The sequence below is a fragment of the Natrix helvetica genome (genome assembly GCF_964273705.1).
Source record: "Natrix helvetica genome assembly, chromosome: 5".
Taxonomy (NCBI): domain Eukaryota; kingdom Metazoa; phylum Chordata; class Lepidosauria; order Squamata; family Natricidae; genus Natrix; species Natrix helvetica.
The window spans coordinates 79,419,019-79,442,405 of NC_138551.1; the positions used below are offsets into that span (position 1 = coordinate 79,419,019).

General features: G+C 38.8%; 1 protein-coding gene across 1 annotated transcript; it reads left to right on the forward strand.

The window, feature by feature from the left end:
* Positions 1 to 5,448: 5,448 nt before the first annotated feature.
* LOC309392663 (putative lysosomal acid lipase/cholesteryl ester hydrolase) lies at positions 5,449 to 22,779 on the forward strand (the record flags this gene model as incomplete). The annotated part of the gene is made up of 6 exons (XM_081954092.1): positions 5,449 to 5,548; positions 6,807 to 6,943; positions 9,018 to 9,164; positions 10,596 to 10,667; positions 21,343 to 21,408; positions 22,172 to 22,779. 6 exons carry the CDS (start codon positions 5,449 to 5,451, stop codon positions 22,406 to 22,408), a joined length of 759 nt encoding a protein of 252 aa, XP_081810218.1. The 3' UTR covers positions 22,409 to 22,779.
* Positions 22,780 to 23,387: the final 608 nt, after the last annotated feature.

Consider the following 23,387-nt stretch of genomic DNA (forward strand, 5'->3'; position numbering starts at 1 on the left):
AATCTGCAATTCATACAATACAATACAATACAATAGCAGAGTTGGAAGGGACCCTGAAGGTCCTCCACTCCAACCCCCCTGCCTAGGCAGGAAACCCTATACCATCTCAGACAAATAACCATCCAACATCCTCTCAAAGACCTCCAGTGTTGGGGCATTCACAACCCCTGAAGGCAAGCCGTTCCTCTGACCAACTGCTCTAACTGTTGGGAAATCTCTCCCCAGCTCCAAGCCGTCTCTCTCCTTGACCAGCCTCCACCCATCGCCTCTTGTTCCACCCTCAGGTGCCTTGGAGAACAGCCTGACTCCTTCCTCTCCGCGGCAACCCCTGAGACATTGGAACAATGCCATCATGTCTCCCCTACTACTTCTTTCTCTTAAGCTAAACATACCCAGCTCCTGCAACCATTCCTCACATGCTCCAGACTCCAGTCTCTCAATCACCTTCGTTACCCTTCTCTGCATTCCCTCCAGTAAAAAATCATTTTTTTTTTTTGAAAGCCAATTAGGTTATATCTTTGGGGCTCCAATCAAAATATCATCCATATAATGATTTACCAAAGCCAATGAATAGCACTTATACAAAGAACTCAATTCTGCAACATAAATCTAAATAAAAAAAGAACTAAATAAATGTGTAATCATATCTACCATATCAAGATAGTTCCCAAGACCAATAAATGCCATCCAGCATTCAAATGTAACATTTCCCTTTGCTAATTTCACCAAAACTTCATTCGAGCCTCAAAATTATCTCTCTGTTGTTTTCCTGCAATCTATTAAACCGACACAGGCTCTTCCAAAAAAGGGAGAAGGTGGGGGAAGGGAACATAAGCCAACACAAACTCTTTCAAAAGAAAAGAAAGTGTGGGGGGAAGCAGCAGGCATCCCGAAGAGGGGGAGGTGGGGGGAGGTAAGAAGCAGGCACACAGAAGACGGACATTTCTTGCAAAGCAGTAAAGTCAAACTTTAGGAAAAATAGAAAAAAGCAATCCGTTAAACTAATTACTTCATGATCTTGTGGAATCAATTTAGGTGGACAGACAGAAAACATATGTTTATTCCCTTCTCTTTTGCCAATTGTTCCTCTAACCGTGGAGGAGCAGAAAAATTAACATCTCCATAAGGAGTGAAAGACCAATTGAAGATAATTTTGGAGAAAGAATTTTTACTTGATAGATAACACTTTTGCAGGGGTTCTTTGTGTCTTGTGGAAATAAATTCCCAATCTTTTCCACATAGACGTTTTTATAGAGCCTTTTTCCAGATAAGCCGGACATTGTAAAAAAGCCAAATCAGATTTACTTGGTTTTTATAAAATCTTTCCATTATTCTTTTTTAAAATAATAATTTAAACCTTGATTAGCTCACCAAGTTCCTTCAGGTATAACCTGCTGCTTGGTTAGTTTTCCTTCCCATACTCACGAGGGGATCGTCGTCTTGCTTCAGATGGGCTCGTGTGCGCACAGCCTTCCAGGCAGTGAGCAAAGGAAGTTCAAGGGTCGTACGACCTAAGTCACCACGTCAGGGTCACCAGTTGTAAGGCTCACTGGAGGGCCTCTCATGAAACCAGCTGAATAAGAGAAACACACAGTGTTCTCGTGATGGGAGCGCGTACGTCTAAACCTACACGTCTCTTTTATTGGTTACAAAAATGGGTGGTTACAGAAGGCAAACAAAGGAATAGCAAAAGGAAGATTATGATTTCATACATAGCAACACTTTACACGTGATTATAAAAAGTAGTTACACAGCCAAAGATATCACACCTAAAGATAAAAGCCTTTTCTGTTCTGCCAGGAAAGGAATGTCTGTGAAAAACTCCCTTTCGTACTTGGAAGGTCAGAGAGAAATGTGTTTCTTTGAAGTCTATATGTGTATCTTTTTTTGTATATTGAGACCGAAGTATGTCTCCACAAGGCACCAGGCTAATTGAAGATTGCAACACTCCCCTGGCCTGGCTCCACCCCCTCTCGCTCCCCCACCCACTCTGTCACTGCTCTCTCTCTCTCACACCCCGCCTGTCCGCACCATGCTTCTCCCACCCTTGCCGGAGGAGAGGACTCAGCTGTTGGAAGAAGCCCGCGCTTCTTTCTCTTTGAAAAGTGCCTTGCAAAACTTCGGAAACTGCTTCCAATTTGGAAATCCTTGATTCATGACTGCAGATTGTGACTGAGAGGTGCAAAGTTTTATGTTATGTTCCAGTTCAGCCAATCTCTGGATTGGCAGGTCCTACTTATAATCACTTGTGCCCTAGACACCTCCAGATTGTACTACTCCATTGTGCTCTATATGAATCTTTCCTTGTGCATTATTTTTATAATACTTATTTTTTATTATAGTTTATGTCTATTATTTACTTGATTGTTGTATGCCACTCAGAGTAACTTTTGGTGACACGGATAGCTAATACAAATTTGAAATTAGTATAGTAAGTATAATATAGTATAGTTTAAACTGAACAGCGGGGACACAGAATTAATTGATACAGAACATTTCTGTCACCAGCAATCTAAAATTCATAGGATTATCAGTGCATATAACATAGATGTTTGTGCGGGTAAGATTATCACTCCTGCTGTGAAGCAAAACCAAATATTTAATAGTGAGTGCCATACCATGTGCATGAATCATGCAAGTGGCAAGAAAACAGGGGCAGTCAGGCATAACACAGGTTGTGTAGACAGTAAACGCAGGGTCAATCAAAATGGACTCAATTGTCTACACCAATGCACAGAGTATGAGGAATAAATAGGGTGAATTAGAAATTAAAGTAAATGAGGGCAGATACGATATTGTTGCTGTTACAGAAACTTGGTGGGGTGAAACCGACAAATGGAACATACAGCTAGAAGGATTTAAATTATTTAAAAGAAATAGACCAAATAAAAGAGGAGGTGGAAAAACTTGCCACACAAGTAAAAAAAATCACCAAAAAAACCCAGCTTCTTCCAACATGTTAAAAACAAGAAAAAGTTAAGGAAACAATTGGTCCATTGCTGGGAGAAAGTGGCAAGAAAGTGACAAGCAACAGGGAGAAAGCAGAACTATTTAACTCATGTTTTGCATCTGTCTTTACACAAAGGGATAAAACAGTCCAACCTATCAAAAACAGCACCACAAAAATCAGATTAGGAACACAAGTTGAAATAGGGAAGAAAATGGTAAGTGAGCACCTGTCCACCCTAGACTAGTTCAAATCACCAGGACTGGATGGATTATACCCCAGGGTTCTGAAGGAACTGGCAGACGAGACCTCAGGACCACTGAACTATATATTTCAGAGATCTTGGAACACCGGGGAACTACCAGAGGACTGGAAAAGAGCAGATGTGGTTCCCATCTTCAAAAAAGGGGGGGAAAACAGATCCAGGAAATTAAAGACCTATCAGCTTGACATCAATACCAGGAAAGATTCTGGAAAAGATAATCAAGCAACAAATTAGCGAACATCTAGAAGTAAACAAACTAATAGCCAAAAGCCAACATGGGTTTGCCAAAAAGAGATCATGCCAGACTAATCTTATTGCATTCTTTGACAAAGAGACAAAATTAGTGGATCAGAGGAACTCCGTCGATATACTTGGTCTTCAGTAAGGCATTTGATAAGGTAGACCATAACCTACTACTAGATAAAGTAGAAGAATGTGGGTTAGACAGCATCACCACCAGATGGATTCGTAACTGGCTGACCAACTGTACACAACGTGTAGTCCTCAATGGAACTGCATCTACATGGAGGGAAGTATGCAGTGAAGTACCCCAAGGCTCTGTTTTAGGCCCAGTACTCTTCAACATCTTCATCAACGATTTGGATGAGGGAATAAATGGGGAACTCATTAAATTTGCAGATGACACCAAGCTGGCAGGAATAGCTAGCACTCCAGAAGATAGGCTTAAGATACAGAAGGAGCTTGACAAACTTGAACATTGGGCACTATCTAATAAAATGAAATTCAATGGTGAACAGAGTAAGGTTCTACATTTAGGCAAGAAAAACGAAATGCACAGGTACAGTATAGGTCAGTCATGGAGAACCTTTTTTGGCTCGCGTGCCACAAGTGGGGGGAGCGCAGGGGGGTCGAGTGCGGGCGTGCCGCACCCATAATGCAACGTGCGATACCCCCAGCGCATGCGCGCACAACCCCGCCATTTTTACATGCTTTTTTCGTCCTCCCCAGGCTCCAGGGGCTTTATAGGAGCCTGGGGAGGGCGAAAAGAGCCTCCCCCGACCCCCCGGAGGCCCTCCGGAGGCTTCAGGGACCGTCCGGAGGCTTCCCTGAAGCCTTCGCAGCACTTAAAACCACCCTCCAAGCAAACCGGAAGTGACTTTGGGGTTGCTCGGAGGGTCGTTTTAAGCGCTCCGAAGGCATCAGGGAAGCCTCGGACGGTCCCTGAAGCCTTCGGAACGCTTAAAACGATCCCCCGAGCAACCCCAAAGTCACTTCCGGTTTGCTCGGACGGTCCCTGAAGCCTCCGGGGGGGCGGGGGAGGCTCTTTTCGCCCTCCCCAGGCTCCTATAAAGCCTCTGGAGCCTGGAGAAGGCGAAAAATAGCTTTTAAAAAGGTGAACTCAGCTGGCCAGCACGCGCATGCGCGCTGGCCAGCTGACAGGGCAGCGCCTCACGTGCCCTGACAAATGGCTCCGCATGCCGCTTGTGGCACGCGTGCCATAGGTTCGCCATCACTGGTATAGGTGATACCTTGCTCAATAGTAGTAACTGTGGGGGGGATCTTGGAGTCCTAGTGGACAACCATTTAAATATGAGCCAGCAGTGTGCAGCAGCTGCTAAAAAAGCCAACACAGTTCTAGGATAGAATCAAGATCACAGGAAGTGTTAATACCACTTTATAAGGCTACATTTGGAATACTGCATTCAGTTTTGGTCGCCACGATGTAGAAAAGATGTGGAGACTCTAGAAAGAGTGCTCTAGAAAGATGATTAGGGGACCGGAGACTAAAAGATATGAAGAACAGTTGCAGGAACTGGATATGTCTAATTTAATGAAAAGAAGGACTAGGGGAGACATGATAGCCGTGTTCCAATATCTCAGGGGTTGCCACAAAGAAGAGGGAGTCAAACTATTCTCCAAGGCACTTGAGTGTAGAACAAGAAGCAATGGGTGGAAACTAATCAAGGAAAGAAGCAACTTAGAACTGAGGAGAAATTTCCTGACAGTTAGAACAATTAATCAGTGGAACAGCTTGCTTCCAAAAGTTGTGAATTTGTCTGAAACGGTATAATGTTTCCTGCTTAGGCAGGGGGTTGGACTAGAAGAACTCCAAGGTCCCTTCCAACTCTGCTATTGTATTTATAGTACAGTACAGTACTAGTATTAGTACTAGTATTAGTATTAGTACTTTGATCCCGTTATCCAAAGATGGTAACCTAGGTGAGTATTATTACAGGTTGATTTGAATGTATTTTCGTGTTACAGTTTTCATGAAATGGGAATTTATGACATACCAGCAACAGTAAACTTCATCCTAGAGGAAACAAAACAAGAGTCTTTATATTATGTTGGCCATTCCCAAGGAGGAACAATAGGTAAGAATATAGTCTTGGCATCATTTTATAATAAAACTGTTTTTCGCTGTCTATCAACCAAGGACCCTATTTTTCAACTGGGTTCAGCAATTAAAAGAAAATGACTGTGTATTTTTCTTGGCTTTGGTCCATATCATCTTACACACCTGCACGCGCGCACACACACACACACACACACACACACACACACACCATTCTACATCTCTGCTGCAAAGTTTTCAAAATCTATTCTGGTTAAGAGTCTTTAACCAATATTGTCTATATGGAGATGTCTGTCAAGAATTTACAAAGGCCATCAAGTGGGCCTTGATTTCATGGAGGTGCACCATTTTGCCTGAATGAAGCACCTTTGCTTCCACATGAGGACAATCCACTTCAAATGGCAGCTTCGCTTTCTGAACATTTGCTGAAGCCAATTATGGCAAATGGAGCAGAGCAGCCGGTTTTTAGTTAGGTCCCATAAGATACCTATGTCTTTTTTTTTTTTGCCCCAGTTTTAATAGTAATACCAAGAAGATTTAGATTGATATATTATCGCATAGTGTTTTACAGCACTCTCTGCTGCTTTACAACATAGAAGCATTATTTGCTAATTGCCCCAACAATCTGGGTCTTCATTTTACAGACATGGGAAGTATGGAAGGCTGAATTAACTTGAGCCCTATCAGGATCAAACTCCAGGCTCTAGGCAGGGTTAGCCTGCAATGCCACCATTGTGCCACCAGTTACATAAAAGATATTACATAAATACATCTCAGTTGCTAAGCACCCAAAACTTGATCAATGACTTTGTAGGATGTTGTGATGGTTTTAATATAAAAAACATCTATAAATCACTTTTTTCCAGAGCCATTGTAACTCCATACAGTCACTAAACAAGAGAGTTGAGGCCTCTCTGTACAATATTTCTACAATTTTACCATAATTATCCAATCATTAATCCAAAAGTATTATCAAGATTATAAATCAAGATTATAAAAATAATATCTAGCTAAACAAAATCTTACAAGGACCCAAATAGTCAATTTCATAATCTTCATTAATTCAATTTTTAAGTCCATTCTTTTGTTACTAATTTTTACATTTGTTTCACTTCCTCACTAGTATAATTCTAACTCTCCCAAAATCCCATATTTTCTCAATTCCAGTCAATTATAATAATAAAACAATTCCTAATCTCATATTTTCTATTTTTAAAAGATTAAAATACCCCCTACAATTCTATAGTTTCAGTTACTTCCTTCTTTACTTTTTGCAGGTTTCATTGCTTTAGCAGTCCTGCCCCACTTCACTGAAAGAGTGAAATTATTTTTAAGCCTCTCACCTGGCTATACCCTGAAAGGTTTAAGTGGGACATTGCGTATACTTGGAATAATACCAGAAGGACTCGTAAAAGTAGGTATTTATTTATTTCCAGTTGCTCTATGGCACAGGTAGCACTTGGAGCCATTTGTTAGGGTATGCAAGGAATTGCCCTGTCAGGTCCAGCGCACATGCGTAACCTGACCAACTGACTTTGGCCTTCATTTTTGGCCATTTTTCACCCTCCGGAGGCTTTCCAATGCACGTTGAACCATTTTTCTCCCTCCAGAGGCTTCAGGGAAACCTCCTGAAGCCTCTGGAGGATGAAAAACAACTCTACGGGCAACCCAGAAGTTCGGGAAAAGACTTCCGGTTTGCCTGTGGGACCGTTTTTCGCCCTCCAGAGGCTTCAGGGAAGGCTCCTAAAGTCTCCCGAGGGACTCCAGGGGGGTGAGGGAGGCTGTTTTCGAACTCCCCAGGCTCCTAGAAAGCCACTGGAGCCTGGGGAGGGTGAAAAATGTGTCCATTGCGTGCCAAAAATAGGGGGAGGGTGGGCATGCGATGGCATGATTTTGACATCCCAAATTATATGTCTGGCTTATTGTTACTAAGCATATTAATGGTAACTGTGTAAAGGAGATGTGGATGGGGGAGGAAAAAGAAGGATTGTTCTTTCAGGCCTGCAAGATCGATATCAGACTTGTGAGATAAACCAGATAGAAACAACCAGAGGAGCAAATTCTATCACATAACTACATTAATAAAATCTTGCAACACTGCCCTGCTTTGATTCAGCAGTAATTCTTTCTTTCTTCCTTGTTCTCCAGTGGTGCCCGATAGACAGTAATCCCAGTTATATATACTGAGCCCTGTTAAACCCTGGAATTAATTACCAGAACTGGGAAAGGTTCAGTCAAAATTCCTAAGATCCAAGTAGCAAAATTAGTGAGGCAGAACTTAAAAGCTACATTGAAATCATAGCTAATGTTGGTTCTAATGCCAATGAGAGAAGATTGTACAATACTGGGTCTAAAGCAAAGGAACTTTGATATAGAGTTATAGTCAGAATATTGCAAGGTCTTAACCTAGAGTACAATTGTACCTCAGCAATCCACCCTTTAAAGCAGCTTTGTACCCAGAGTACTTTTGTACCCACAATGAAAAAAATACATTACTGTGGTTCAATACCGTATCAACAACAGAACTGAATGAAACATTCATAACATTCCATTTACAGAACAGCTTTGCCTTGTAGATATGGTAATATTGGTCCAGAAAGACTTATCCTGCTTTAGTGTAATTTCCATTGAGAATCCAAATATTGCTCCTAATGCCTCTTCTACACCCTTTTCTGGGAAGGAGTCTATTCTACCTTGTAACACTAATTTGTAAGGTTTAATTTAATAAGTTTTAATAAGCACTTCCATGCATCAAAAGCAAGGCAGTTGTGCCAGCAGCCTTGAGCTGGGAGCTGTGGCCATGCTGTGCCATTACCTTAAATGCATTTGAGCATCCCAAAGGGTGGGGCAGAGGGGAGACAGGATTTCAAGAGAGTAAAGTGCTAGCATAGAACACCGACAACCAGTGGTAGGATTCAGACAGTTTCTGAACAGTTTGGTGAACTGGCTGATGGAGGAAATCATCAGGGCAAATAACTCATTGTTAAATTATTTCAATCCCACACTCCAAAGATTGCAAAGGGTAGGGAACTAGTTTGAAGGCTAAGATGTGAAACTGAATAGTCTTCTCTCTTTCCAGCCAGAATGGATAATCCCAGGAATGTGATTTCCTGCTTAGTGACTGCTTCACCTACTATTAACTACTAGGGTTGTTACGGGAGGACTACTACCTGCAGTACCTAACTCTGCGTGGCTTACAATAAAAACAGAATGGAAACAAAAAAAAAGTAACCGGAATTAAAAACAAGAAAAACAACAATATAAAACTTTTCTTTTTTCGTTTAGAAGTAATTATTCTGAATTTATGTTGCAATAAAGCACAGAATTGTACTGACTGAAATATGTACAGTCTTACAATGTGACTTTGTAGAGGTGTATGAAAACAAAGGCTTGGGTGGGGGAAGTCTAGAGAAGGACTTCCAATGATAACTTGGGTCAAAATAAAGTGCATGTTTCTTTCTCTTCATGGGCCATTTTTTTTTTTACAGCTAATATGGGGCACTAAAGAATTTTCCCTTTCTAATGAGAGAATAAAGAACACTGTGACCTATGCATGCAGTTATCCAGTAATTGACAAGCTCTGCCTCCAGTTCCTTTTCTTTTCAGGTGGATATAATGAGAAAAACCTAAATGTGGTACGTGAGCTCTATTTTTGTTTAAATTTTCTACAAGCTTGGTTGGGGTTAACCAGATGAGGTCAGACCAGATCAGAAACTAAAGTCCAGGATGAGACTTTAATCGGAGTGCATTTCAACATTTGGCAGCTTTATGGACTCACAGAACTCAAGGTTGAGAAACACTGCTTGATCTTGAATCTTGAAGGTCTGGCTGAATATTCCCTTCTCTTTCCTTCCCTTCTCTTACAAACAAGGGATTCAAAGGAGTTTGGGAAAATCGGCCTGAGACACTCTTCATACATCCATGCTGTTTCTACATTTGCTGTTTCACTAATATCTACAGCCTGCTTTCTCCAAGGTCATCATCATGGCTCCCTAAAAGTGAGGAGGAAATAAAAAAAGAAAAAATACAGTGCAGAAAGCAAGTACTTAACAGCAACACCCCACCCAGGTGCTTAAAATATACCTATTCATTAATCTGGGACATTTGCCTCTTCTATTTTGAAGATATCCTTTCTCCTTCCATACAAGTAGTCTTTGTTTAGCAACTACATTTGGAACCAGCAATTTGGTCATTAAGCAAAGCAGCTGCCAAATGAAACGGCATCTGGGCTTACACTCCAATGCAGATACACAATCAAACCCTTCATCATGGCCCACATGGCTCTTCACAGCTAATGCCCAACCTGTAGCACTGTGTGAGATAATGGAGACATCATTGTTAACCCAAATTTATCTTTGAGCTGAGAACAACCTGATCTGAGTCCTCACCAGCTGCCTAGTCCAAAATCTAAATAATTACCCCACATGTGTTCTTCTACAGATAACAACATCCACCTGATCTGTCATGATCTTGCAAGATAGATAAATTATAGGATGTTATTTGTGTTTCTCGTTGATCCTACATTGCTAAAATGGATAATCACTTCAATAGTTTGCACACCCTCTCCAAATCCTTCAAAATAATTATAAAAATGGAAGTTGGGTGTCTCCTGAATGCCAGAAGTTTTTCTCCACCTCATCTTTCATCTCCGACAAATATGATAAGTTTAGTGTAATTAATCATCAAATCACCAGTCACATTCATACATATACATCCATGGCTTATTAGGTGTAAAGGTTACTAAGAGTACATTGCATTGGAACAAAGAGCCAAAGCAGTATGTAGGCCCTCAGTGATCATCCCAAAATCAGAGATTTGGTGATGGGACAATTATTGCAAAAACTTTGGGAGTCCTTTTTAAAGGTGCATAATAGGAAATCACTCACCTATTCTCCAATAGGATTTTCTATTGTTTTTGGTAGTGTGCAACTTTTTTGGGGAAAACTGAGGTATGGGATGGAGAAAGAACTGTTTAGCTTATTTGCTTCTATTTTACAACAATGTAACAATAAAAATACTTTTGTATTTTAAAAATTGTAAATATGTAATTTTTTCTTGTTTTTCAGAGTCGGTCGGATGTATATGTTGCATTCTTTCCTGATTATTCATCTGTAAAAAACTGGATTCACTGGACTCAGGTAGAGTACAATTTAAGCTTGTTAGTTATTTCAAGGCAAATCAAAATTGATATATCACTGTTTTATATTTAATTAAATGGTTGGTTTGAGTGCAAAAGACATGACAAGCAGGGGTGTTTATTGGTTGGTTGGTCGGTCATGTTGTCAAATATATATATTTGGAGATTGCTTCCAGATTCTGAAGGCGATGGACGCTGGGTGTCCGCTGTTCGCTTCTCCGGTGGGCTCCTTTTAGGAGCACAGGCAGTCTCAGAGGGACCACCTGCTGTAGGGCGGCTTGCTGGAACCCCTGGAATCGGTGGCAGCTGTGGGTGGTTTCCAGCTTTGCCTCAGGAGCCCGGGAGTGAGGGGGGTGCATAGCGCAGCAGTCAGCTGCCTGCACCTTTGCTGAATGGACTCCGGAAGAAAGCAATTAATCAGAAGTAGTGGCTGAAGTGCTGGAGGTGAGAAGTTTGCTCCAATCTCTCTAACCCTCTTTAACTGATGAGCAGCAGCCTTTTGTAAGTTGTGGATTCAATCTATTTGAAGTTGGAAGATTGGAGGGGAGTTCTTTCACCCCCCCTCAGGTAAAGCGGCATTTGGACTATCTCTCAATCTCGGAATGGAGAGAGAGAGCAAAAGTTGAATTAGTCACTTGCACTAACTATGTGAGAAAGATTTATATCATAACTGCAAGAGGTGATTGCTGAGCTGTTTTAAAAACTTTATGGAAACTTTTGATGTTCTGCTCCCTCATTCCCTGAGAAAGGGGGAACCAAGATGGCTTGCTTCCATCTTCTTCTTCGCACTTATAAATGAAATTTGCCTTTTGAAACTACATTTGAAGAAATTCCTGGCTTTATATTACTACTCCCCCCCTGAAGGACTCTGGAGCTCCTCCTGTTATGTGGTCTTTCTGGATTTGGATTATTTGATTTTCTTTTTTTTTTTTTTGGCTTGGAAATGTGATTGGGGATTAACTTTCACTTTTGGACTTGCCTGTCTTATCGGACTCACCCAGCTGCATGCTCCACAGACGCCATTTCTTTTACAAAAGATTTACAGTCATCTCTGAACTCAGACAAATGGAGCCCAGAAAACCACCTTCAGGCAAGGCAGCCTCAGCACCTACCTCCTCTACATCCAGCCCAACGACTCAACAGACAAAAATTCCATCATTTTTACAACAAGAAGGGACTGGAGAGAGTTCAAAAGATTTATCTGTTATCCAAATGTTCCAGGCTCTTATGAAGGGACAAAATGAGTTGAAAAAAGAAGTGGCAGATTTTAAAGAAGAGCTCAGAGGTGTACAGCAGCAAACAACAGAAAATAAACAAAGAATTGGTGTGCTGGAGGAGGGTGAGGTTGGGCTGGGGGAGGAGGGTAAGGCAGTCCAGAAGGGGAATAGAGAATTGGAACATTTTATGGTAAAGATAGAACTTGAAAGAATGTCCTTTTTTCTCAGATTCCAGAACTTACCGGAGACAGAAGATGAAGATGTTAAGGATATTATGAGTACAATCTTAGCAGAATATATTAACAGAGATAAAGAACAGTTGTGGTGGGATATGATCTTACAGGATCAACTCAGCATATGCCAGAACACATAATGTTCCAAGGGAAGTACATGTTAAATTTCTTAGGAAGGCCATGAGGGATGAGGTGCTAGGGGCCCAAAGGGGGGGGGACCACTAGAATATAAAGACAAAGAAATAACCATTCTTAAGCAAATTCCGAAAAAAAATAAGAGATAAGAGGAGGAAGTATTCCTCCTTATCAAAGAAATTATATAATGAAGGAATTTGGTTTAGATGGTTATTGCCAGAAGGAATGTTGATCTTCTGGGAGGGAAACAGAATTCAGATTAACCCAGTTGTGAAGGCAGAAGCCTTCATTAAAAAACATAGTGCCCTCCTAAAGGACGAAAATATAAGAGGTAGTGAAAAAGGTGACAATGCACAAGATATGAGGGAGGGAGGGGCTGCAGCTCCACCTGAAGACAGGGGGGAGGGAGCAATATCGAAAAGACTCAGGTCACAAAAATAAATGCATTTGAAATATCATTGTAATTGTTGATATATTAGAAAGTGGCAAAAGAGATGATTGAACACATTCGATATTGTAGAGCAAACATTATTATGGAAGTGATTTTGCTATAAGCACTTCAAAAATTTTTTTGCAGAAAATGAATGCTCATTTAAAATTTTATACTGACATCAAGGAACTCTTGTCCACTCACCGTGTGTCTCTCATTATTATCCAAGTGCATGGATGTGGGATATGAGCAAGATGAGATGCCAGAGATTTAACCATATTAAAATGGTCTCAGTACGGAAGTCAGATCAAGAGTGGCTCTCTCTTAAACAATATTGTGAGACTTCATTGACAGAAATCCATATCAGATTCCTCATTGCCCAACTGGACAAGGATGTCATTAGATGCTGGAGCTCTTAGATATCTGGTGACAAATGGGATACACGACTCAGGATTTTGGTTGACCAATGAAGACCAGCACTTGCAAAATTACTGGAGGAATAATTGTTCACAAATCACAAATACAATACCAAGAAAACCAAGAAAGAATGAATTGTTATAGCAAATCAAGTTCACCAAGAACAGAATATCTTTAAAAAATGGAAAGAACAAAATCCAGAATCAGAACTAACAGAATAGAGACTAGCAGATCAATGAGGACCTATATTGCGAAATAAAGTATTCACACAGAAGTCTATGGATATTCTCAGTCAACGAGATCATGGTTGTCCCAAAGATGCTTTTTTTTTCAAGAGGCAACTGGACTTTCTGGGGGTGGGGGGTGTTGAAGATATTTTGCTTCTCATCCAAGATGAGAATGCAAAATATCTTAAAAAATAATAATAAGAGAAATTGAAACAAAAAATTATTGAGCATCAAGAACAGATAAAAAACAACAGAATAAGATTGCCTGCATTGAAGCTTGTTCCAAAGAAAAGGCTAGCCAAAATATTAACATTTAAATTAAATTAAACACCTAAGGTTATGACTAAATACCTTTTGGATACAAAATCAATAGGGAAGAACAAAGAAAATAGGGCAAAACTGATCAATATTCTGGATGAAGGAGATCATTAAAAATCCCTGAACCTCCAATGGCTGCAAAAGTTGATGAAGGTAGCATAGATGGCTAAAGTCATTGCTTTGATAAAAGAAAAAAAATATATACCTGTTAGATCGGGTAACGAAAAGCACAAAAGGCTCAGCGATAACAGCTCTTTATTTAAGTACGTGCAAACATCCACTGAAGAGATGGTCGGACAGCTCCCCTTTTAAATGGGAGCTGTCCAGCCTCTCAGTCAATCAGGTGCTCCTCTGTTCCTGCCGGCAACAGAGGACCTGAGTGGAGACTTCCATTGTTAGCAGCAATAGAGGAGGAAGTATCTAACAATACCGGTAAGTAGTTTTGTTTCTACTTGGAAACCGCTTCTGGACTTTTGAGTCCCTTTTGTGAGATAGGTGGCTATATAAATTTGATTAATGAAAATAACTATGATTAAATCTAGACCACATAGAATATATTAAGGTTACTTCCTTTTATGAGTTTTATATTTTTAAAGTTTTAAAATTTCTGTGGTACTTATTTTAGTAAAGTAAATATTTTACTATTTTTCACTATGTTTACTGCCTTCATTTTGCAATCTTTCTATAAAATTCTAGATGAAAAATATTGTGCATACATATTTTATATATATATGTTGTTAATTCTTAATATTAAGATTTCAAAACTATTTTTTTACAATTTTATTAACAAACATGTAAAATACACACAGACAAAACTTAGACGTACAACACATTTACACAATGCAATACAAACAGGAGCTTCCTGTTCTTTCTAATAGCAATTATCAATCGATACCGCTCACCTTATATTATTTCCCCTTCTATTGTATTTCATTTGGATTTCACCAGTCTTAACTCTCTTATTTTACTCATAACTATTATTTTTGAGTTTTGTTATATTTCTTCATTGATTCTTGTTTCTTTCCTCCATCCACCTATACCATTTATCCCATATCTGATAGAATTCTGATTCTTCTTTTCCCTCAATTTCTTTAGTTAATTTGTCCATTTCAGCACAGTCCATAACCTTTCTTATTATTTCATCTTCGCTTGGAGTTAGTTTGTTTTTCCATTTCTGGCCAAAAGCAATCCTTGCCGCCATAATTATATGTAGTATTAAATACTGGATTTTTTTTTTTTTTTTGCATTTCGCAGACATTATTCCTAATTTTAAAAATTCAGGTTTCCATTCCATTTTAACCCCCATTTTTGACTCCAGCCAATTTTGATCTTTTTCCAAAAATTTTTAGCCTCCTTACAGGTCCACCATAAATGGTAATATATTCCGTGTATCGATTCGCATTTCCAACATTTTGGGGAGGTATTTGTTGAGATTTTAGCTAACCTTGTTGGTGCCAGGTGCCATCTATAAAACATTTTGTACTGGCTTTTCTTGTATGTAACTGATAATGTCATTTTTAAGTTTGTTCCCCCAAAATTTTCCCATTTGTCTAATTCAATATTATAGCCAAAGTTCTGCACCCATTTTATCATTTGTTCTTTCACAATTTCCTCTTTCATTTTATACTTCAGGAGAAATTTATATATTCTCCCTATCATCTTTCTATCTGAGCTTTGAATAATTTTATCCAATTCATGTGTTTCAATGTCATATAATTTGGTATCTTTATTGTATTTAGCTTTGATTTGAAGGTAAGTTAGCCAGTCAACTTTCATGTTCTGTTCTGCCAATTCTTCAATTGTTTTTAAATTTCCCTGTCTATCAATTAAGTCTCTATATCTTAGCATTTTGTTCAAATCTATAAAATTTGGATGGGTCATCCTTTCTGTCGGTGATAGCCAATTCAGAATTTACACATAGTGGATTTTTTTTATTTTGAGCCATTTTTGCAATAACGCTCTTCTAATTAAATGATTTTGAAAGTATTTGTGCACTTTATTTTTATCATCCCATAGGAATGTATGCCAGCCTTCCTGCAAATCATGGCCTTCCAAGGTCAAAATTCTTTTATTCTTTATCTCTATCCAGTCCTTCACCCATGTTATTGTTACTGCTGATCCCAATTTGGTAATGCTAAACCTCCCCTCTCCTTGCTGTCTTGCATTGATTTTAGTTTAATCCTCGCTTTTCGTCCCTGCCAAATAAACCTATCGATTATTTTGTTTAATTTTTGAAAGAATTTTTTACTCTGATTAATAGGTGCGGCTTGCAACAGGAATAAGATTCTTGGTAAAATATTCATTTTAATTGTCGCTATACGTCCCATGGGTGATAGTTGAATATTTTTCCAATTTTCTAAATCTTTCCTTATTTGTATCACTAATTTATTATAATTATCATCTTTAATTGTGGAACATTTTGCCGACACCCAGATCCCCAAGTATTTCACTTTCTTAGTTATTTGCATTCTGGTTGTTACTTCCAGTTCCTCTTCTTGCTTTTTTGTCATGTTCTTGGTTATTATTTTTGTTTTGTCTTTAATACAATACAATACAATAGTAGAGTTGGAAGGGACCTTGGAGGTCTTCTAGTCCAACCCCCTGCCTAGGCAGGAAACCCTATACAGTTTCAGACAAATAGCTATCCAACATCTTCTTAAAGACTTCCAGTGTTGGGGCATTCACAACTTCTGGAGGCAAGCTTTTCCACTGATTAATTGTTCTAACTGTCAGGAAATTTCTCCTCAGTTCTAAGTTGCTTCTCTCCTTGATTAGTTTCCACCCATTGCTTCTTGTTCTACCCTCAGGTGCTTTGGAGAATAGTTTGACTCCCTCTTCTTTGTGGCAACCTCTGAGATATTGGAATAATGCTATCATGTCTCCCCTAGTCCTTCTTTCTCTTAATCTATACATACCCAGTTCCTGCAACCGTTCTTCATATGTTTTAGTCTCCAGTCCCCTAATCATCTTTGTTGCTCTTCTCTGCATTCTTTCTAGAGTCTCCGCATCTTTTTTACATCGTGGCGACCAGAACTGAATGCAGTATTCCAAGTGTGGCCTTACCAAGGCATTATAAAGTGGTATTAACACTTCACGTGATCTTGATTCTATCCCTCTGTTGATGCAGCCTAGAACTGTGTTGGCTTTTTTGGCAGCTGCTGCACACTGCTGGCTCATATTTAAATGGTTGTCCACTAGGACTCCAAGATCCCTTTCACAGTTACTGCTACTGAGCAAGGTATCACCTATACTGTACCTGTGCATTCCATTTTTGTTGCCTAAATGTAGAACCTTACTCTTTTCACCATTGAATTTCATTTTATTAGATAGTGCCCAATGTTCAACTTTGTCAAGATCCTTCTGTATCTTAAGCCTATCTTCTGGAGTGTTAGCTATTCCTGCAAGCTTGGAGTCATCTGAAAAGTTAATGAGTTCCCCATTTATTCCCTCATCCAAATCGTTGATGAAGATGTTGAAGATTACTGGGCCAAAAACAGAGCCTTGTGGTACTCCACTGCATACTTCCCTCCATGTAGATGCAGTTCCATTGAGAACTACACGCTGAGTGCGGTTGGTCAGCCAGTTACGAATCCATCTGGTGGTGATGCTGTCTAACCCACATTCTTCTACTTTATCTAGTAGTAGGTTATGGTCTACCTTATCAAAAGCCTTACTGAAGTCCAAGTAAACTATATCGACGGCATTCCTCTGGTCCACAAATTTTGTCACATTATCAAAGAATGCAATAAGATTAGTCTGGCATGATCTGTTTTTGACAAATCCATGTTGGCTTTTGGCTATCACTTTGTTTGCTTCTAGGTGTTCGCAAATTCGTTGCTTGATTATTTTTTCCAGAATCTTTCCTGGTATTAAGGTTAGGCTGATAGGTCTGTAGTTTCCTGGATCTAATTTTTTCCCATTTTTGAAGATGGGAACCACATCAGCTCTTTTCCAGTCCTCTAGTAGTTCCTCAGTGTTCCAGGATCACTGAAAGATATAATTCAGTGGTTCTGAGATCTCGTCTGCTAGTTCCTTCAGAACCCTGGGGTGTAATCCATCCGGTCCTGGAGATTTGAACTCGTCTAGGGTAGACAGGTGCTCACTTACCATTTTCTTCCCTATTTCAATTTGTGTTCCTAGTCTGATTTTTGTGGTGCTGCTTTTGATAGGTTGGACTGTTTTATCCCTTTGTGTAAAGATAGATGCAAAACATGAGTTAAATAGTTCTGCTTTCTCCCTGTTGCTTGTCACCTTCTTGCCACTTTCTCCTAGCAATGGACCAATTGTTTCCTTAACTTTTTTCTTGTTTTTAACATGTTGGAAGAAGCTTTTTTTTGTTAATTTTTACTTTTGTGGTAAGCCTTTCTTCATTGTGAGCCTTAGCTTTCCTCACTTCATGTTTACAGGCTCGGGCTATTTGCTGATATTCTGCCTTAGTTATGTCCCCCTCCTTCCACTTTTTATACTTATCTTTTTTGTCTTTCAGTTTGTCAGATAGTTCTTTTTGCAGCCATGCTGGTTTCTTTTGGGAGCTGTTATTTTTCTTCTTCGTTGGTATTGTGCTAGACTGGGCTTTTGTAATCTCATTTTTCAAAATTTCCCAAGCTTCTTGAGTTGTTTTCCCCTTGAGGATTCTCATCCATGGAATTTTTCCAAAGCTCTCTCTAAGTTTATTGAAATTAGCTTTCTTAAAGTCCAAGACTCTAGTTTGACTTTGTTCTACTACTTGTGTTTGCATAATGTTGAATTCCAATATTGCATGGTCACTTGCCCCCAGGGTTCCTATGGCTTCAACACCTTCTATCATTTCCTCTCTGTTAGTGAGAATTAAGTCCAATATGGCTGATCCCCTTGTTTCCTTCTCTACTTTTTGGAAAACAAAGTTGTCTGCTAGGTTTGTTAGGAACCTGTTGGATCTTCCACTTGGTGCAGAGTTTGTTTCCCAGTTGATGTCAGCGTAGTTAAAATCTCCCATTACTATTGTGGTGTGCTTCCTACATACCTTAGTTAGCTTTATTGATCTTTAGTCCTGCCACTTTGCCATATTCTTCTAATGTTTGAATTAATTTCAGGCTGGATTCTGCTGGGTCCTCTAGAACAAATACTAAGTCATCGGCATAGGCTTGGGCCTTATATTCTTCATTTTTGAGTCTTAAACCTTTTATTCCCTGGTCCTTCTGAATTTCATTTAATAAAATTTCCAAAGTTAATATAAACAGCAAAGGAGAGAGGGGACATCCCTGTCTGACTCCTTTTTTTATTTCAATCTTCTCTGTTAATTCTCCATTCATCAGAACTTTGGCTGTCTGATTGTTATAAAATCCTTCTATCATTTTTATAAATTTTTCTCTGAATTTCATCTCGTCCAATAGTGTTATTATAAATTTCCAGATTACATTGTCAAATGCTTTTTGTGCATCAAGGAAAACCAGTACCATTTGTTTTTCTGGATGCGCCTTGTAATACTCTATTATATCTAGGATGATTCTCGTATTATTTTTAATGTGTCTGTGAGGTAAAAATCAGTTTTGGTCCAGATGTATTCGTTCATTTAAAACCTGTTTAATTCTTCCTGCCATAATTGCTACAAATATTTTATAATCTGAGTTTAATAATGAAATTGGCCTATGTGTTTTGAATTTCTTGTAGGCTGGTTTCTTCTTTTGGGATTAGCGATTTTATTACTTCTGTCCATGATTCAGGTATCTTGGCTTTTCCTAAAACTTCATTAAACATTTCCACTCCTAGTTCTTCCAATATTATTTTATTATATTTGTATAGCTCCACCGGTATTCCAACTGGTCCTGGGATTTTATTATTTTTCTGCTTTTTCAAGACTCCACTTCGGCTAACGTTATTGGCCTGTTTATTGCCTCCCTTTGCTCTTTTGAGATTGGTTTTATCTTTTCTGTCTTTAAATAATGTTTTATTTTATTTTCCTCCATACTATCTTGCGCGTATAGTTTTGTGAAGTATTTATGAATAATATTCTTCTTTTCTTCCACTTTGTATTGAATTCTTCCCTCATCATCTTTTAATTGATATATCATCCTTTTTTCTCTTTCATTCTTCAATCTGTATGCCAGCCATCATCAAGGTTTGTTGGCTTGTTCAAAGTAATTATGTCTGGCCACTTTAATTTTCTGTGCTAAGTCCTTTTGAGTTATTAAGTTGATCTTATGTTTTATTATCTCTCTTTTTTCTTTTTTAAATTTTATTCTTTGGGTCTTTCTGTAGTTCATCTTCGGCTTCCATAAGTTCCTTTTGCATACATTCTTGTTGCTCTTTTTGTTTTCTAGTTTTTCTCGCCATGTAGGCAATCGTAAGGCCTCTTGTGTATGCTTTCATAGTGTCCCAGAGATTTTGAATTGAGGTGTCTTCTTTTTTATTTATTCTAAAAAATAGTTTTAATTCTTTCTCCAGCATTTGAGGATATTCTATTTCATTTACAATATTTGAGTTCATCTTCCATCTTTTTCTTCTTCTTTGACCTTTCCATCTTAATTTTATTGGATTATGATCTGCCCACTCATTTGCTTCTATTTCAGTTTCGTCTACTTGATTGCATAGACCAGATGAAATCCAAGCCATATCAATTCTTGATAGGGACTGGTGGGGGTTCGAATAAAAGGTATATTGCTTTCTTGTTTTGTGCCTTTCTCTCCAAATATCATGTAATTTATATTCCATTGCCATCTCAAAAAAGATTTGGGTAACGTATTTTTTATTTGTTTTATTTTTCTTTTTGCTTCATAGTTCATTTTTTATCCACTATTGCATTATTATCCCCAATTAAGCAAATATTTTCATATTCTAATTTGTTTATTATGTTGTGTAGTTTCCTATAGAATTCCTTTTGTTTCTGATTTGGTGCATATATGACTATTAATAATATCATTTTTTCTGTTGTCTCTAATTCAATCATTAATATCCTGCCTTCTTCATCAGAGTAGACTTCTTTGGAGTTTAATTTTTCCTTTACATAGGTTGCTATCCCTCTCTTTTTTTTTATCTGCTAGTGCTGTATATAGTTTCCCTAGTTTTTTGTTTTCCAACAAGTTCTTCTGTTCCCTTTTAATATGCACTTCCTGTATACAGATTATATCTACCTTCAGTTTCTTAAGTTTATTAAACATCTGTGCTCTTTTTTTGTGTGTGTGCATTCAGTCCATTCAAGTTTATTGAAATAATTGTTATTTCCTGGTCCATCTTTAGATGGGGTGTTTTTTGTTGCTTCTGGTTTGTATCTGACTTTTCCCTCTTGCGCCCTCCTTTTCTGCTCTCTCTCTTTCTTGCCTCTGTTCTTCTTTCCTGTTTCTTTCCTTGTCTTCTGATGTTTCTTCCTCTTGACTTCTACTTTCTAGGTCCTCTTTACTTCCTTGTTCTTCTTCCCCTGTGCAGTATTTCTCATAGAATTCCTGCGCTTCTTCTACATTCTCTATCTTATACCTTTTTCCTTGCCAAGATACCAGTACCCCTTCTGGTACCAACCATCTATACATTATTCTGTTTTTATTTAACTGATTTGCTAAAAATTGTTATTGTCTACGTTCACGAATTCTCTGTGGAATCTTTTTAAGCGTGATCAACTCTTTTCCCTGGTATGTAATCGTCCATTCTCTGGTTTTTTTGTATACTTCATCTCTAGTTGTTCAAAACTAATTTTTAAATTGTGAATAATGTTTTCATTTTCTTTTAGATTTCGCACTCTCATGAATTTAAATATTATGACTATGGGCAGAGAAACATAGAGATATACAACATGGTAAGAAAAGTATAAGGGTGATATGGATTTGACAGTTTTTGAAATTGCTGGTTAAATATTGTTGATTTCCTGTAATTTATCTAACAACTATGAATACCTTCAAACTAAAATACCAACATTAGTCTGTCCACAGTCTAGAATTCAATCCTTATGGATCAAAGGTTGATTCCATCCTTCTGTGGTCAGTGAAATGAGGACTCTGATTATTGGGAGTAATATGCTGACATTGTAAACTGCTCAGAGAGTGCTGTAAAGCACCATGAAGCGGTATATAAGCTAAAATGCTATTGCTATAACATTTACTGTCTTGATTTGTGATCCTTCTCCTACCATCTCTATAGTCTTGCAGCCAGATGATGGTGTTGTAATTTTGGGTGTTAGCTTTCCCTAAACCTCTGAAATTAAGGCACCATCATCTGGCTGCAAGACCATAGAAGAAGGAGGAAAAGGGGGAGGAGGAAGAGGAGCAGGGTGGAGGGGGGACGAGGAGGAGGAGGAGGAAATCTATTAGTACTAATAGTCAATAGATGTTAAACAAAGCTATTAGTGAAATCTTCTCAGTGTTGTTGCCTTCTGCCTTTCTAATTGGCAATAGGTCATCTACTTATCATAGTCCTGTTGTGAATAGCATATAATTATAAGAGATGCCTACACTAAGGGTTTAACCTGCTGTCAAAAGTCCATAAATCCATTAGGCAACTTCTCTGCCCAGTGGGGGTGACTCCCAAATCACCTTCTTTGTTTCCTCCTCTTTCATCCACAGACAAAACCTCCATTTTATAAAATAGAAGATGTTGGTGTGCCAGTGGCCATGTGGAGTGGAGGAAAGGATATTATTGCAACCAAACGTGATATTGAATCCCTGCTTCCTCGAATCCCTCATTTAGTTTTCTATAAGAATATTCCTGACTGGCAACATTTTGATCCAATCTGGGGTCTGGATGCCCCACAACGCCTCTATCCCGATGTGCTTGAGTTGATGCAGAAATACAAGGATTAATTTCAGGGTTGGAGCCTCTCGGGGGAGGGGGGACAACACCTCAACCACTTGCCTGTTTCTTGAAATCTTTTTTTAAAAAATTATGTCAGCTTTGGAAGCCATATTAACACCGGATGCTTCCACGCTGCCACATTCGTGTGCCTGGGAAAGCAGGAGGGGGGATTTAGTAGAGGGGATGTAGTTAGATAAAATAGCATTCTTCTTTTTGGTCAGTGTATTCCTTCATCTGGAGAAGGAGTGGTTGGAGTGATGTCTTGAGTTGGGATGGATTGGGATTGGACAAGGTGATGGACTGATTCATGCATGGGATGGTTTGGACTTTTGACATTTAGGAGGGAAAACCTGGAACCATCAAGTTTGGGTTTTCGCAGATGTGCTTGTATACCTACCCTAATAAATGGGAGCTTTGAGAAAATGCCTGTCTTGGAGTTTCATTGGAGTTGGGTTTTCAGGAATGCTGACAAATTAGGTGTGTTTATTTTAAACCACAACTATATATACAGAATTTCCACGATTAAGTTAAACATTTGAGGTTTTCTACCATACTTTTTGGTTACTTGTTTATACAGAAATCCATGTGTAACAAAGTTTCCTGAGTAGATTACCTCATATATTATGGAAGTTCTCTTTGTATCTATAGATATTTATTCCACATTGTCCTTGAAGAGATTTCAGATTATATCTGATCGTTTTTTCCTCAAATGATTTATTCTACTGAATGACACCCTGAAGGGGGCAGAGCTGCAGCTGGTGCAGCCGGTGTGTGTTTGTGGTAGCACCTCCTGGTTTTATTTTATTCTATTAATTTTTAGTACTCCCATTGGATTCTTTTTTATTTAACTAATATTTTTTGTAGGAGAAACTGCGTAGACCATAACCCAGACAAAAGTTTTGTTGCTGCCAGGGACTAAAGAGGCATGGGAAAAAGAAAGAAATGCCATGGTACCCGCCCGGGATCTCTCCCTCTGGTGAAAACTGC